The 17,522-nt window shown below is 42.0% G+C and overlaps 1 protein-coding gene across 2 annotated transcripts in view; it reads left to right on the top strand.

Annotated features, from left to right (window-relative positions):
- The window catches only part of SNAP25 (synaptosome associated protein 25), a 79,329-nt gene that overhangs the window by 42,938 nt on the left and 18,869 nt on the right, over positions 1–17,522 (top strand). For both annotated transcript variants that reach the window (XM_040980969.1, XM_040980970.1), the window contains exons 2-4: positions 8,401–8,536; positions 9,923–9,964; positions 16,927–16,975. In XM_040980969.1, the coding sequence (XP_040836903.1) occupies positions 8,465–8,536; positions 9,923–9,964; positions 16,927–16,975 (163 nt within the window). In that variant the 5' untranslated portion in view covers positions 8,401–8,464. The remainder of the gene's footprint in view (positions 1–8,400; positions 8,537–9,922; positions 9,965–16,926; positions 16,976–17,522) is intronic.

Raw genomic sequence — 17,522 nt, 5'->3', positions numbered from 1 at the left:
TTGCAAAACAGACAAAAGAAACATTGGCATTTCACGAAAGGGAGATTTAGGCATAGTCAGGGTTGGTTTTGTAGCAATAAAGGAATGCCATTGTAAGCTGTATTTGAATACCATGTCACCCCAGACCCAGCTCTCTAAAACACAAACCTGAAACCAAAACTTCCTGTCTGTCATGCTGCCATTCATCCTGGGCTAGCCCAAGGAAGGGGCTTCAATAGGGAAGCCAGACTTCTCTTCTCAGAAGAAATCAGCTGTGGGTTGTTACTGTTTATATTCAGATTGAAAGATATGGGGCACCATTTAGGAATTGTGAAGGGTGGGGTGGTCTGGAAAATGAAGAATTCATGCTTGAAGAAATCAGGCTTCTGGAGAGAAGAGGGCGAGGGTGGTGTTTCAAGGAGCTGGTTGAAGTTTCTGTAATGAACCAATTGTTCCACCAAAGTCTCCTGTGAAAAATGTATTCATGGGGCTGGCAAGGTTGTGGCAGACTAATCCTCCACCTGTACCACCAACATCCATATGGGCTTTGATTCCAGTCCCAGATGCTCCACTTCCAATTAAGTTCCCTGCTGATGGCCTGGGAAAGCAGTGGAAGATGGCTCAAGGCCTTGGGCTCCTGAACCTAGTGGGAGACCCAGAGGAAGCCCCTGGCTTCTGGCTTATGACTGGCTCTAGCCATTGCATCCATTTGGGGAATGAGCCAACTGAGGGAAGATTCTCTCTTTTTCTCTCTCTTTCTCTCTCTCTCTTTCTCTCATTTGACTACTTGAAAAGCAGAGTAAGAATGAGAGAATAAGTGAATGAACATGATTAAGTTACTGGTTCACTCTCAGAATGCTCATTGATGGTTGCCTCTTATAAAGGAGGAGGCCAGAGCTGCTGCGAACCAGGTATGTCACTCTGATCTCATACTGGAAACCGGAAGGGACAGCAGAGATCCGGCATGCCCCTGGGGCAAGAGAGCCACTATTGAATCAATGACAGACACAGGCCAATATTCCTCACCAAATAAGGACCAAAGTGACATCTACTTCAGCTTCCTTGTCAGGAGGGGTTAAAAAACCCCTGTTGGCTTCTTTCCTCGCCTTTCTGCCCCTTTGCAGCCTCTTCTGTATGTCTGTCTGTCCGCTGTGTGGGAAAGGTCTGTGAACAGAGTTTCGTCCAATGAAGGTCTTTTGCATTCTTTTTAATACCCAGCTGATGTGTTCCTTCACGGATGGTCGGCAAATCTAACACTCATGACATCCAGGGCAGGACCAGTTGGACGCCCGAAGCCAGGAATTGCATCTCCATGTATGTCAGGGGCTCAGGCATTTGAGCTTTCATCCACTGCGTTCCAGGATGCATTAAATGGAAGCAGGGCGGCTCAGACTCAAACGGGCACTCTAATAAGAGAAGAAAGTGTTACAAGGAGAGACTTGGCCCACTATGCCATAAGGCCTGCCCCAGGCGTCTGCATTTTAACAAGCAACTAAAACAGGTTTCTATGAAAAACCTCAGACCATGCTACTAAGAATTACTGGGAATCCTCCCATCAATGTGGGAGACCTGGACTGAATTCCAATCTCCTGGTTTTGCCTTGACCCAGGCCTGGTTTTTGTGAATATTTAGGGAGTGAACCAGCAGATAGAAAACCTCTCTGTCTCTGTCTCTGTTGTATGTGTGTATATGTGTGTCTGTCTTTCCGATAAAATAAAACCAAAAAAATAGTTAACTAGTTGATTTCTTAAAAAGATTTTGGGTAGGCTACCCATATCTCCTATCAGAGTACCTGGCCTTGAATGCCAGTTCCAGCTTCTGATTCAGCTCTTTGATACTCCAGGTCTTGGGGAGCAATAGTGATGGTTTAGATACCTAGTCGATTTGGGTCTGTGCCACCCTTGTGGGAGGCTGGGACTGAGCCCTTGCTATGTAGCTGTACCCAGCCCAGTCATGGCCATTGTGGGCTTTCTGGGAATGAATTAAAGGATAAATATTCTCCTTTCTCTTTTCCTTACTCTCTACCTGTTAAATAGTGATAATCACAATCATAAAGAATATATTCCAGGAAACACAAACCCCAAGCAGGAAGCACAATGAAAAGGACATATGAAAAATACACTACACTGGATTTGTCTATAGGAAATATACAATGCCTAGCGGATATTGTGGAAGCCTGATCAAAAGTGTTTAAGAATACCTGCTTAACTCTTTTTTTTTTTTAAGCTGCAGGCATGCATGTATGCTCTGTATAAAGTGAGGCAATAAGTATTTCAGCATTGCAGGCCTTGTGGTGACGTTGCAAACACTCACCTCTGTTCTTTAGCATAAAAGGTGCCACTGACCTTAGGTAGAAGATGGGAGTGTGGGCTTCCAAAGTTATTATGTATTACAAAGTTACTTCTCTGAGTCTTTTTAATTACTTAAGGAGATAAAACCATCCTTACCTCAAGACCAGCACAAAGACAGGCATGGCCCGGAAGCCCTGCATTATTTTGGTCAACATACCGTCTTGGTACACAAGCAGATCTTCCTTCTATCTACCACATGAGCCTATTACTCTTGCAGCACAGAGAGCAGAGCTTCCTGGAGTGCAGCCCAGGACAGCAGCAACACTACTTGGAGACTCATAACAAATGCAACCGGGCCCCCAGCCCGTACCAGCTCAGTCGGACTCCCTGAGGGCGGGGCTGCCTCAGTTTACACTAGTGTCGCAGAGATTCTAACTCCTGCTCAAGCCTGAGAACATGCTTCTGGGCACACTACATTCAAGAACCGACTTGGGAACAGCCAAGGCTGCCGGGGTGTCAGCATATTTCATTCATTCATTTATTCATCCAACCATTTAATTTGATTTAAACACGTACTAGGGAACAGACACTTTCCTATCCACTGGTGATTTGAGGTAATTTTCTAGACACTGTTGGGGGACGATATTGAACTGGAGGATTATTTTATAAGAAATCCCAGGAAATCCTTTTGGGTGGCTCTGTTTCATGCCTTCTTTACTTTGCTGGTTGAGGGCATACTCAGACAACATGCAAGATGGCAGTTTAATGTGTTGACATGAGTCAAGTGTCTTATGCCATTTCACTGTTAATCCTTTCATAAACTCAATTGACTGTCAATTGGCATCATTGAAACACATCAGTTGCTGTCTCTTAGAAATGCTACTACGGGGCCCAGTGTGGTAGCCTACGGCTAAAACCCTCACCTTGAATGCACTGGGATCCCATATGGTTCTAATCCCAGCAGCTCCACTTCCTGTCCAGCTCCCTGCCTGTAGCCCGGGGAAGCAGTTGAGGACAGCCCAAAGCCTTGGGACCCTGCACCTACGTGGGAGACCTGGGGAAGAGGTTTCGGGTTCCTGGCTTTGGATCAGCACAGCACCAGCCGTTGAAGTCACTGGGGGAGTGAATCATCAGATGGACGATCTTCCTCTCTGTCTCTCCTCCTCTTTTTATATCTGACTTTGTAATAAAAATTTTTAAATCTTTTTTAAAAAAGAAGAAGAAATGCTACCTTGCAGGTCAGAGCCATGGTGTAGTAGGTCAGTCCTCCATCTGTGCTGCTGGCATTTCATATGGGTGCTGTTTTTCAAGTTCTGACTGCTCTACTTCCAATCCACTTCCCTGTTAATGTGCCTGGCAAAGCAGCAGAGGATGGCCCAAACGCCTGGGGCTGCGGACCCACACTGGAAACCCAAATGAAACTCAAGGTTCCTGGCTTCAGCCTGGCTCAGTCCTAGCAATTGCAGCCATCTAAGAATGAACCAGCAGGTGGGAGATCTTTCTTTCCTGTATGTCTCTTCCCTCTGTAATTCTCCCATTCAAATAAAAATAAATACATCTTTTTAAAAGAGAAATGATTCTATGCATGACTTTGAGGTGTGGGGGTACAATTTATCAAACATTAGCAGGGACCCTCCTAACAGAAGATTTGCAGTATCAGGTCCCTCTGCCTGGCTGTTGTAGCTTTAAAATACTGCATGTGGTATGCTTGGGACCTGTCTGATTGATCAGGCTCCTCTCATATCATAGACCTGCTCCTTCCTGCATTTCACTGCAGGACAAAAGTGCAGGATCTCCAGGGGCTGGACTACTGTGAGTGTGCTGGAAACATAAGTGTCCAACACACGGCTCCCTGAGCTCATACCACCTACCCAGTAACCAGCCAGACCTGGGCATGGGCAGTCTGCTTGGTAGGTCCTGTGGCTGTTCTTCATTTGCTGAGCATAGCAGCCTTGAGAGAAGATTGCCAAGGCAACAGATGACACTTGAGAGAGAGAGGTGCAGACACACACCAGCACATAGACACAGAACTGCAGCGAAGGGCATTAGTGCTAAGGTCTGAGAGCTCACAGGCCTCGCCTCCCATTAAAAGGAAATGTAAGTTACTTGCTCAGGCTCCCAAGGAGTGCAAAGTAGAAAGGCAGAGGACAGAGCCAAAGAGAGCTCTTGTTTGTGTGTGCTAATCCCGGGAGGGGCGCTGCTTGGAAACTGATGATGGTTTCCCAGGCTTCAGGCTTTCCCTGGGGCTCAGGCACCATAGGGACGCCCACCCGGCAGGGAGTAAATGAAAGCCAGTGAGCAGAGCCTGGCTTTGTCCCTCTCTTGACCAACGTGGTAAGCCTCACCTGAATGAGCAAGGATTTCTGCATCTTGAATCCCCACATCCTAACCAACACGATTGATCCAAACTCCACAACTCCCTCCAATCTGCCAAGTCCATGAGACTGATTGTTAACACTGTTGAGATAATGGATTCTCAGAGAGAGTAAGGCTCCTGCCCCAGCCACCCGGTGTCTGAGTGCCAGAGCCAGGAGTCCAACCCAGTTTTTCTAAATGCCAGAAGTTCTTTTCCACATCGCTAACCATGGTTCAGAGCCCAATCAACTGTACCATATGTTTGTTGTTTTATTCTTCAGATCGCATCTCTCAGGGGAACAGTGGATTTTTTTTTTTTATCTTGAGGTTCAAGAGTGATTTCATGTAAATTTTTTCCAGTTTCTGAAAGGGAGAACTCAAGCCAAGTAAAACACCTAGGGATACAGAACTGCATTATATCCTGGAACGTTATGGTCCTTAGATCATGGGTGGTAAAATTAGTAGGCTCATGGTAGGATGCTCTGTGAAAAAAAATTTTTTTTCAAGATTTATTTTCAGCATGTCTGAAAGGCAGAGAGAGAGAGAGAGAGCTTCCATCTGCTGGTTCACTTCCTAATTGGTCACAATTGGCAGGGGCTGTGCCAGGCTGAAGCCAGGAGCCAGAAGCTTCTTCCATGAGTCCCACGTGGGTGTATGGCCCCAAGCCCGTGGGCCATTTTTACTGCTTTTACCAGGCTATTGACAGTGAGCTGGTCTCAAAGTGGATCATACAAACATACAGGTTTTGAATCAGCTACTATGAGGTACTGGTGTCAGAGATAATGGCTTAACCCACTACATCATAACAGTGTCAGTGTTTCAATGACTGCCCACAAGGCTAGACTCTCATGGGTTTACTTTCTTGTCTTTAATACCAATGGGGCGATACAGACCTTATGCCTTGCACATTCATTTTTACTATGACTTCATATTTCCATTTTTATCCAAGAATCACTGACTAGAAAAGAACTGTGAAATCTGTTATCTGCAAAGAAGTTTCACTTCAGAATTCCTCCTATTTAAGCCCCCAAAATAGTGTAGCTCACTTCACAAGAGCAAGAAATGCGAAAGATTCTAATAGTGTGTACTGTTCGAAGCCCACGAATCATTTCATCTTAGCGTTTGAGAAAAGAATGTATGAAGCTATTTCAAAAAGTCTGTAGAACATTGAATTAAAAATAAGTTTATTTTGGTACAAAAAATTTTGAAACCCATACATAGTTTTTTCATAATATACATTTTCATGAACTTCTGGAAGACTCTTCAATATGCATGAATTTCTGATTTTTTTTTTTTTGCAGCAAAATAAACGCATCTTTTGGTCTCCTTTTCCCTGAATTCTTTGAAGTGCTTTCATAATAGACATAGAAGACAAGGTGGCAGAACTCCCCAGATTCAGATCACAAGCCTACCTCTCTGAGCTTCAACTCCTTGGCCTCACAATGAGAGTGCTCCTGATTTTTTAATGGAAAGTTTTCATTTTAGTTTAACAAAACAATTTCTGCATAACTGGTAGGAATAGCATCAATGCAGGATTGCTGTAAGACCTTAAGTGAAATTTCCTCTCCTGGCTTCCCTGGTCAATAGAAGGACAAACTCAAGCATGTCTTGTAGTTAGGGCAACAGGTTCTGTGCAATGTTCCATTTCTGGTTTCTTCAGGCCTCTGTTCAGTCCTGTAACACCAGCCACTAGAGCATGAAATGGCATCCTAACATCTTCAGTAGTGTAGCACAATGGGAGTGTTCTTTCCACTTCTGCAAGGAGCCAGATGTTCCCATTCAGGGCTCAACTTTCCTCCTTGCAAAGTTCAGAGGACCCAAGTGCTGCAGGTCTTGCAGCAGAAGGGAAAGGAATGGGTATAATACTTGCTTCTGCAGCGCTCAGCCTGATAGAGCCACATTCCAGCTGCACTGCAGCTCACAGATCCGCTCCAGGAATACAACACTGCACCCTGCAGTGAGGCCTGGGATGTGTAAACCTCCAAGAGACCCTGCTCTGAACACATTCCAGAGAACAGTTGACGATCTTAACCACCAGACAATACCCCATGCCTTCTGCACTGTCCTACTCACAGAAAGATATCCATCTCATCAAATACTCTGCCCCTGGAGCCCCGCCAGCTCCTGAGCAGATGCCTGCCTCTGGGAGGCCTGCTGTGACCCTCTGTGACCTGTGACACCACACACCTCTCCTTGTGTAGTAGCTATCACTCTGTCTGATCTGATTTCCCTTTCATTCCCATCATTCCAGGTAAATTAAAGTTCTGTGAAGTCCATGAATTGGCCTGTTTTATTCATCATTTTATTCCTAGTGCTTAAAACTGCCCTGGCATATCACAGGTGCTCAGTAATTGCTGGAGAAGAAAGAGAGAGTTGGAGAAAGGAGGAAAAGGAAGCCTGCACTGGGGGCAGTGAACCCTCTTCCAGTCATGCGCACCACATTTAAGACAGTGGCGGAGAAATGGGCCGGAAGTCATTGTCTTTGGGGGAGGGGAGGCTGTGTTAACCATCACACAAATCTTCAGTAACAATTGGAAGAAAAAAAGAAATATGTTCTACCTTTTGTTTCTAAATTCCTCTAAGATGAAATATTACTCAACCACAAAAAGCAAGAAACTAGCAATACTTGGTATAATACATAGAATGTCAAAACAATATGGTATAAAACGTAGAATCCCAAACTCATTGAAAGAAGTCAGACCAAAAAAAAAAAATAGCATGTATTATGTACTTATCTTGTAAATTCTAGGACATTCAAGCTAATCTTAATTTTTATCGGAAAGGCAGATTTACAGAGAAAAGGAGAGACAGCAATATTTTCTGTCTGCTGATTTCACTCCCTGGCACATTCAAGGCAAGGATTTAGCTACTGTGCCGTCAAACTAATTTTAATGGCAGAAAATAGATCCGAAGTTTTCTGGGCACAGGTGTAGGGTGGCACTGGGTTGGGAATTGCAAGTGGGTAGGACATAGAAAGCAAATTTGGCGAGTGATGGATTCATTTCTTTTTTTTTATTGTACTCAGATTGCTGGATGCCCTAACTTCTCAAACGTGTATTTCAAATCTTTGGAGTTGATTGTATGTCAACTTTAAGTCACATCTGTTAGAAAATAAAATAGATGTAAGTGATTAACCATAAAATTAAAAGAATCAAAATCCATTGCCACATCCCTCTAGCCGATTATGTCTAACCCTTGTGTGGCTTGTCTTTAAAAATACTTTGTAGAAAAAAAATACTTTGTAGTCTCAGAGAATGGGGTGGACATTTTTTGCACAGCAAATTCAGGTGCCTCTTGAGTGCTGGCATCCTATATTGCAATGCTTGGGATCAAATCCTGCCTCTCTTTCTGACCCAGCTTCCTGAAAATGCAACTGGAACACAGCAGAAAATGGCCCAAGTACTCACTGGCTTCCGGCTGCCCTTGTGGGAAGCCCAGATGGAGTTCCTGGCCCCTGGCCTAGCCCCAGCTGTGTGGGCATTGAGGAGGAAACAGGGGCTAGAAAATAGATCTCTCTTTCTCCCTTCCTCTCTCTCTCTCTCTCTCATTCTTTCCGATAAATAAATCTGGAAAAAAAAATTCTCAGTCTCCGTGGTAGAGATGGAAAGTATGCGTTCATGGTAGCTTTTGGAGAAATGACCTAACTCTGTTGACCCCGGCTCAAGTGTGGTTTCCATTTTAGAAGTTAGCTGACCCGTGAAGGCCCTTTTTATCCACATGCACACTTGCATGTATATGCATAAACCCTTACATTTTCAAATCTGTTTCTTCCCAGGTTCTGTGAGCAAACCCATCCCTGAGCCATCAGCCCAGGCGCCCAGCCACACCCCACCGCTACCATGGCTGAAGACGCGGACATGCGCAATGAGCTGGAGGAGATGCAGCGAAGGGCTGACCAGCTGGCCGATGAGGTGAGGCCTGGGACCTGAGAAGGCAGAACCACAATGGGGAGATAGGAAGTCTGCCTTATCTGGGTCCAGGTGGAGGAAAAGCTTCCTCTAATGTTTCAATTTTCAAAAATGATGACTTCAATTTACTGTATTCCCAAGCTCTACAGACCCAAATGACTTGCTTATAAAAACTACTTACAAAGTAATATCTTGGCCCTAAATCCTGGTTTGTAAAAATCTTGAAAAGTCAGGGTACTCTAGACGAAACAATGTTTTTTTGAGTATCTAACTAGCAGTGATGTGCTAGAGCGGGCTCGATTCTGAAAACCAATTACAAGTTCTTTACTAAATACAACCTTTAGGTCCATATGATGGCGTCTCATCATATGTCTTCCTAAATTCATGTTCAGTGATGTCCTGCTATGCTTAGTACTCAGGATAAAAAGAAATTATGCCGTAGAAATCTGCAGCTTTGCCAATGGTATTGAATTGCCAAATTTAAGAAAGTGGGGACGTTATTAATGCAGATTAAATCTAAAAATGTGCATGCATGCATGCATGCATGTAGCTATTAAATTATATAAATATATTTATTTTTAATAAGCCAGGAGTCAAACATTTACCTGCATTTTGTAGCTTGCAGTCATTCTATTTCAAAAAGAGACTGCTCCCAGCTCTTTCTAGAAAGTTGGCCTCCTTCAGTTTCCTGCAGAATCTTGTCCAGAATCATTCCCTGCCATTTTGGAGCACATTTCGGGAGACAGCACGCTGGCTGCTGGATTCTAGGCGTTCCCAAGGAATTGAAGGGAATGTGCCAGAGGGATTAATGCTGAGCTCAGACTTTCCATCTCATTATTTTTCATCTAAGAGATAAGATAATTATTATAACTGTCTCTGATAGGTTAGTGATTTCAGACATGCTTGAATTTTTCTCACCCTAAGGCAATAGCTTCATTTGTATTGATAAGAGCTTCCAATTGTGTTTCTAGGAACTTTGTAAGAAATGTGGTGCTATATTCATTTCAATTCATCAAGAATTATGTCAGTGTTTAAAATCCAATATTCCCATCCCGAGGAGGCCAAATTAGTCCTCTGAGTAGTTGAGATAACTTATGCATCCTGAGCATGCAAAATGATCTTTTCCAGATTACTTTGTCTTTGATACCATGATGAGCTTCATACAGTTTGGTTTGATGATAATGGACTTCAGTGCCCTTGCTTTAGGGACTCAGATCATGTACAAAGTCTGAGAAGAAAGAGACAATGGAAACGTGTCTCCTGTTGCAGCTTCAAGTGTGAAAGAACACGCGATAGCGACCCTCCGTGTTTCTCACTTGAAGGAATTATTTCTGATTTTCTGGGACCTATAGATACCGCAGTCTCTAATATTCTTGTTTTTCATTTTAGTCGCTGGAAAGCACCCGTCGCATGCTGCAACTGGTTGAAGAGGTAAGAACTGATCGTATTTGAAGATGAATGAACCAAACCCTTATACTGACAGGCTGCTTTCCTAGACCCCGCTGTCTCTCCTGGAGCCGTGACACTCTTGGTTCTGATGTGAATCAGGAAGCCCCCGCTATGGCAGGGGATGCAGTAAGGTGCCTGGGGGTCACCAGGGCATGTCCGTGTCCCCTTCCCACTCAAGCTGTCTTTAAGTAAGATCGCTTTAAGAAAGTGAAAGAAATTTTTAATATACAAAGGACTTCCCTACAAAATGATTTGGGTGTCTTTGGAGTCACAGATAATCTTGACGTGTTCTGACTTTAATTATATGTGTGATTTCCAGGTATACCACTTTCAGAAATTGTTCTATTTAGAGTCAGGCACTAAAATTTATATTTGAAAATCAGGAAAGATCTTTAACAAAAGGAGCCATCAGGACCAATAATATAAATATAAAAGCTCTTTTATCTTCCTGACTCTGGGTTGAACATCCATTTGTGAGGCATGGTTAATGAATCTCAAACTATTTTTAAATGGGTAAAATGGGGTAGATAGTAATAACAGACTCAAAAGGGCATTTGTAATAAACCTCCCTCGTTTGGCAGAGCAGCAGTCAAACCGGAAGAATAAATGGATTAATTGAACTTGTCCATTGGGAGAGATGAAGTGGAAAAAGGAATGGGTTGGACTATATTTATCCTAACCTAATAAAACAAGCCTAATAGTTTTCAGTCAGTGAGATGCTATTTTAGCTGTGCTTTGGAACCGTTTTTGCATGTACAAATTTCACAGGAGATTATCATTTTTTAGCGATCTTGGACTTTCTCCAGCAGAGTGATTAAATGTGCCTACTTGCCTCATGCTATTGTCAATTACTTATGCAGTGACATGAAAGGGGAAAAAAGGAAATCTAAGGATGCAGCTGGCTCTCACACAGCAGGAGTAAGCATCTTCCCTTATTTCTGCAACTCCGCTTCTTACCTAAGGAGAAAATGTGGCAGAATGGTCACGGGAGGAGTGGGGACGCAGTGGCAGGTGTGAGCTCTCCAACATCTTTGAAATACTGACAACTTGAACATTTAGGAAGGCAGGCTCAGCTGGGGAGCCCCGTGCAGTACAAGAAAGAGGCAATCGCCTCTGAATGAAGGGGGGGGGTGCTATTTCCTTTGCCGTGTTCTGAGACCCTGCTCATGCAGAAATACTTGAGGTTCGAGAGTGAAAGCAGATAGTTTGAATGGAGAAGTGCTGGTGAGGCTCTCAGAAGGCAGTCACTCACCCCACAAAAAAATAAAAAATTAAAAATTAAATTAAAAAAGGAGGGGGCAGTGTTGGCAGCTTTCCAGGACACGTTCTTACAGAAGTCTAGAAGTCAACCAACGTAAGCATCTTGGTGTCTGCTGTGGCATCATCGCTGTAATAGATTTTATGACCTTCAACCACCATCTCCAAACTCGTTTTTCCTTTTTGTTCCCCTGTAGGTACATGTCATATAAATGTCTAGAATAACAGAGCTGTCACCAATTTGCCAGTGCATGCTCTGTTGGAAGACAGCTTAGCATGTTCAGAGTGGTTGAGTCAAATGTGTGAGAAAGCTCCACCTGGAAGTGCCCCTCACCCATCCCAATCTTTGGGGCATGAACAACCTTGTCATATGTCTTTCCAAAGTGCAAGTAGGGGCAGCCCATTTTGAGCAAATGATTGTTTGGCTAATTTTACAGAGGGAAAAAAATTTTAAAGCTCTATGAAGCAGAATTTTCAAATGATTATTTTTTTGTTTCCTCCTAACGTGTGTCCACAAATGAAGTTATATCTTGGAACAAGGAATAAAGCAGAGTGAAGCCCTCTCTTCCTACAATAGAAAAGTGGAAGCTATTAGATTTTTCCCATCCTTAGGAAATTATGAGCCAGGCATTGTTAGAGCAGATTGACTGGTCTTACATCCTCTTGGGTTATTTTATATTTATGGTCAGATATGCTGCATGTCTAGAGTATTGGGTGTTCAGATGATAGTCTACTTTTCAATCAGAAAGGAAATTCTCCTTAATGAGAATCAGCATTAAATATTCATAAAGGGCAGAAATCATCTGAAAAGTCTGAGTGTGGAAGTATTGGGATCTTGCCCATGATCCCAAAGTTCATCAGTACTATGTAATTTGAATTGGGTGGAATCCTTATTGAAATTCAGTCTCAAAGACAGGAAAGGTTACTAAACTAAAGCCTTCCTGAGGCAAATGCTGCCACTTGCAGTGGAATATGCATCCTTACAATGTCTCTAATAGACTCCAGGGTGTAACAGCATGGCAGCAGTGAGAACTGGCATCTTAATAGAAGCCAGCATGAGCATCTCAAGAGCAAGAACAAGTTACATGAAAGTTTTGGGGCCATCAGGAAAGCTGAAGACCATAGGTAAGGTTGGTGGGGGAAGGATGGAGACGATGTCCCAGCCTGGATTTGGGAAATCTTTTTTGGTGGATGTATTTCAATCAGTATTTATGGACATTTCTGGAAACAAGAAGAAAGATCTAGGTAGAAATCTTGCAGAGATGCAGATGGGCAAATAGCTTTCCAAATTCAAGACCATGCCTGCCCTGGGAGTACAGAGGAGGGAACAATTGATTCTGATAGAACAATCAGGAAGATATTTCCTTGGTGAGGATATTTGATTCCAGGGGAGAAAGTTAACGCTGCTACTGCTAAATGAAAGAACTAAAGTTTACACATGAATGCCATAGACTTATAAAAAACCAAGCCCAGGAAGAGCTGTGCTGCTACAGGGTAGGCCAAAGACCCCACACAGCTTTCAACAGGAGATGAGTGAACTGCTGACATTTCTTAGCTATTTTAGCTTTGCTTTTCGCGTCAATCTATCCTTTAGGATGTTTTGATCATGGGAAAACATTCAGTTTTTGAATGCTATGTTTGCATTTATGCTAGACTTTCCCCTAAAAAATAAAGTCATTCATACTGGGCAGCTCTTTTAAAAACTGCAGACTTAAGGTCATTTGAAATATAGTTAAGAAAGTGCCTGGAGTGTTTTGGTTTAGGCCCAATGCATTGGATTTGGCAGGATGTACCTGAGAAGGACAAAATGATTTCAAAATGTTGTCATGGTTTATCTGGGAAGGAATGAGGGAAGAAGAATAGACTGAGGGAAAAACAAAGGAGGAAAAAATGAGGAGAGGGAAAAAAGGAAGGATTAAAAAGAAAATTGAAGAAATGAGAAGAAAATCCCTTATGTCTCTAACCCTGGTTTTAGAAAATTCCGACATCTGATGATGTTAGATGCCAGGTAATGAGTTTGAAAGAGATGGCACCATTGTGCTTATCATCATCAAGCATGTATTATCTGTTTTAATCCTTGTATCTGTCTTGCCTATTCTTTGGTCTCCATTTTACCAAGAAGGAATTTGAGGCACATGCTGGTTAAAGCAACTTGCTTGAGACACAGAGCTATAAACAACAGCAATGAAGTTTTAAAAACAGGCATAACACAGTCAACAACAAAGGATTTTTATAAATATTTATTTATTTATTGGAAAGTCATATATACAGAGAGGAGAGGAAACAGAGAGGAAGATCTTCTGTCTGCTGATTCACTCCCCAAGTGGCCACAACAGCCAGAGCTGAGACGATCTGAATCCAGGAGCCGGGAACTTTTTCTGGGTTTCCCACCTGGAGGCAGGGGTCCAAGACCAGTGGGTTATCTTCCAGTGATTTCCCAGGCCATAAGCAGGGAGCTAGATCACAAGTGGACAGGCAAGACAAAAATAGATGTATACACACACACACACACATAAATATATATATATGTACATATATAAATGTATATTCTTTGAGACTTCCACTAAAAAGAAATGGATTAAAGAAAAGCAAGCAACTCATGCTAAATTGAGTGACATCCAATTTAGCTTAAATCCTTTCTGAACAGTCTCACATAAGATTAGACTTTATTTTCTGTATCTTATTTTACTCTCAGAACTACCATAGGAAGGAAGTAGAGAAGCTGTTGGTGTGCCCTTCAACAGCTGGGGAAGTTGAGACACAAACCAATTGACGTTAGAGCAAGGGGACAGTGAAATAACTATAGGGGCCCCAGGTCTGGATTCCAGTTATGCCCACTGACTTGGCTGTCTCCACCACTGGGAAGCACAGTGGAGAAGTCCTCCCTTCCTCTACCCTTCACAGCTGGTACCTGGCACAGAATAGATGTTCAGTAAACATGCTGAAGGAAGGAAAGAGACAACAAGTAAATGACTGAATCAACATGCCAACTTACTTGGCATCTCTAACCTGTGTAAATTCAATATGGAGAGACTTCCTGCAGGATCAGTGCAGTTCTGGAAGACTCCTGGGTGCTGAGCTGAACAAATAAACATTCCTGCTCTTGCTTCAGTACTCTCTGCTCCTGGGCTCCCAGAGTAGGGCTCCTTCCCATTAATTCTGTGACTCACTCTAATGCTGAAACATTCAGTGCCAAATGAGACAAATGTGAAATAATGCTTTCCGGGCTCCACAAAATAAGTGGGCATAATAGAATATCAAGAGGTGTAAATAGGTTAGGGCTAGAGGAATAAGACAAAGTCACTAATCTGTGTATCCCATTGCACTGTCCCAGTAGAAGGGTTCAGGAATCTTGCATATGACCTTGACTGGTGCCCAAGGACAGAACTTTCTAAAATGCTCTTGTCCTCACTGGAATTTGCATTGTCATTTCCGCAGCCCTGAAAAAAGCATCTACTTTTCAAAACTGAAACTCATGGGCAATGGTTAAAATATGTAGGAAAGGGCAAAGTATTCATTGCAATATAGGTAAATACAAACAAATCTATCTGTAGGACATTTAAGGAGCTGCGTATACCTAGGGTGTTTCGCAGCACCAGCAGCATACATGGGAGGGGTGGAGTTGCTCAGAAATGCAGAGTCCCAGGCTCTACCCTAGTGTTATTGAGCCGGAATACTGAGATGATTCACAGGCACATTAAGGTTTGAGAAGTAACAACCTAGAAGAAACCTCGCATGGTAGGTAGTAATAATGGTATTTTTAGTCCAGCTTATCTGTACAACTATCTGTGATCCATCTTTTGGATATATTTATTTTTTCAACACTTATGTCTTACTTATTATAGAACAGGCTCCATTCCAGCACATGTCAGATGTTAATTTATTACATTCCCATAACTCAAAGAGATATTAACTGTTTTGATGGTTGTACGAAAGAGGAAAGAACTGAGGAACAAAGCAATTAGGACACTTGCCTGAGGCCCCCATAGTTAGGAAACAAAAATCCCAAGATTCCCACCCAGAATCAGGTTTATAATCTGCATTTGCAGTGGCTCCAGAAGTCATTATGGGCCATCCGTCTCCAAGCTACACCCTCACTTTGACACTAAAGTCTACCAAAGTGTGTTTAAAAACGACACACACTTTTGGTCCTCAAGAATTAACTGCATATATTATCTAGAATGGTGAGTTCATGAAAGTTCCCAGGAATCATTTGAATGTGTTTACTTCTTATGGGGCACAATTATAATATACTTGTTAAACTTCTGTATTTCTAAGGAGACCCTCAGTTAGCTTCCACTAACAGCTAAGCATGAGTAATATGAATGCCTTTATTCTTTCTCCACTTGCCAACTCCTGTTCCCCTCATCCCAATAGTTTACATAGTGTTTGATTTATTTGGATAATAAGAAGAGATTTTCATTTCTTCAGCTACACATTAGTCATTTAGTAGCATGTTATTTAACTTCATGGTGCTGTTAATTTCTTTTTTCTCCCAGATGTTGAGTTTGTTTTGTGGTTTTTCATTTAAGGGGATGTATAGTAGCTGTGTAATGGAGACTGTCATATCTAGTAACATGTCATTTAACTTCATGGCATTGTAAATTTCTATTTTTCTTTCTATTGTTGATTTTGTATTATGACTTTTCATTTGAGGGGATGTACAGTAGCTGTGAAATGGAGACTAGCATCTAGATGTGAGGATACAATGTAGTATGCATTTCTACTTCCAGACAAAGATGGACTTACAATGAAACTGTTCACTCTATCTTGAGAATAGGATGCTGGACTCTCTACCATTGTCCATGCCCACAAAGATGGACATATGACTGTGTATGAAGAACTATATTTTAGTAATGATATAGAGGAACTAGGTGGGGAGGGGGAGGGAACTGGGGAGGGGATAAGGGAAATGCCAGGAGCCAATGGAATTGTATCATAAAATGATAATAATAATAAAAAATGAAAAAAAAAGAAGTGAGATGAGGAGTACCTTTGCACAAAGGGACAGCAGTGAAATTTGGAGTGGAGTTATTTTCTCCCACTATGTCACGGCATAGGATTTTAATTTTCAAAACAAGGAGCCCTTATTTCCCATCTCAATCACTTCTCTGAGTCTTATAGAACTTCTCCCCGTGGAGAAAAAGCTGAGACAAGTAGTTTCCTATTGAGTTGCATTTGGCTTAACCTTTGAGAAGCCCAGCTCTCTTCTGCTGAACATGAAAAATGTCACCTCCAAAGATTCATACTCACATTCCCCAGGGGCATCCCTGCTCAGCTTCTTGGTGGAGACTTTCTGATAAGTCACATCAGAGAAAAAAATTAAGGGATGTTGAAAGATTTGTTTTCTATGCTTGACATTTTCACTTTCCAAAGATAAAATTACAATGTAGTGTTAAATATTCATGTTCTGATATATTCTTCGCATATGTTAAGCCCCACTCCCCCCCAAAAAAATACTCTGTGAAACTGCTCAGCTCATAACATAAAGGATAGACCAAGTCCACACTTTGATCCATTCTCCCATGTCCCTCCCAGAGCCCTACTCATCTTGCCGTATCTTCTCCCTGTTTCCATTGGTCCTTCTTCATTTTCCATTTCTAGGGCTAATTGTTCCCTTACTGATTTCTCTTTCTCTCTTTTCTCTCTAACTCCTTTTCAACTTTGCTACCATTATTGGAATATAGAGTAAAGATGCTGGTATCAGGACTTTGGTTATGTTGGATGAACAAGGAGGTAAGTTCAGATTTCTTCAGTAAGAACAATTCTCATCTGAATAAAATATGTTCTTAATTATCTGTGCATCTGCCTTGCTTCTGTTGATGTATATTATGCATGTGTATGAGTACGAGGGTTATAGAATTTTCATATTGCTTTTTTTTTCCTCTGTTAAAATGACATGTAAAGATAGGAAAAATTGAGGCCTTCTTCATAATTGAAAGGTATTACTATGTGTTTATATACATCAGAGTGACAGAATTTTGAATGCAAAAGCCATGTATTTATATTTTATTTTAAAGGACAATATTGTGACAGTATGAGAATGACTTACTCTCCAACTTTCCAAGTAACTGTTCTTTCTTTTAATACTAGATACAATGAAGCATAGTTGTCCTTCTCTTTGTTCATCCTAACTCAATATCTGACAGCTTTGATTTTCATGTTGCTATGGAAATGTCTTTAACTGGGAACTATTTTTTAATAGGACACAGCAAAGAAGGATTGTCTGGAAAATGGGAGCTTAATATGGTTGAAATATTTTGTCTGTTTTTAAAATTATTAT

The sequence above is a fragment of the Ochotona curzoniae genome, unplaced genomic scaffold (assembly GCF_017591425.1).
Source record: "Ochotona curzoniae isolate NIBS_2020 unplaced genomic scaffold, NIBS_Ocur_1.0 contig_3520, whole genome shotgun sequence".
Classification (NCBI taxonomy): Eukaryota; Metazoa; Chordata; class Mammalia; order Lagomorpha; family Ochotonidae; genus Ochotona; species Ochotona curzoniae.
The sequence above is the reverse complement of the archived record's forward strand: the minus strand, read 5'-3'. Positions and strand labels throughout refer to the sequence as shown.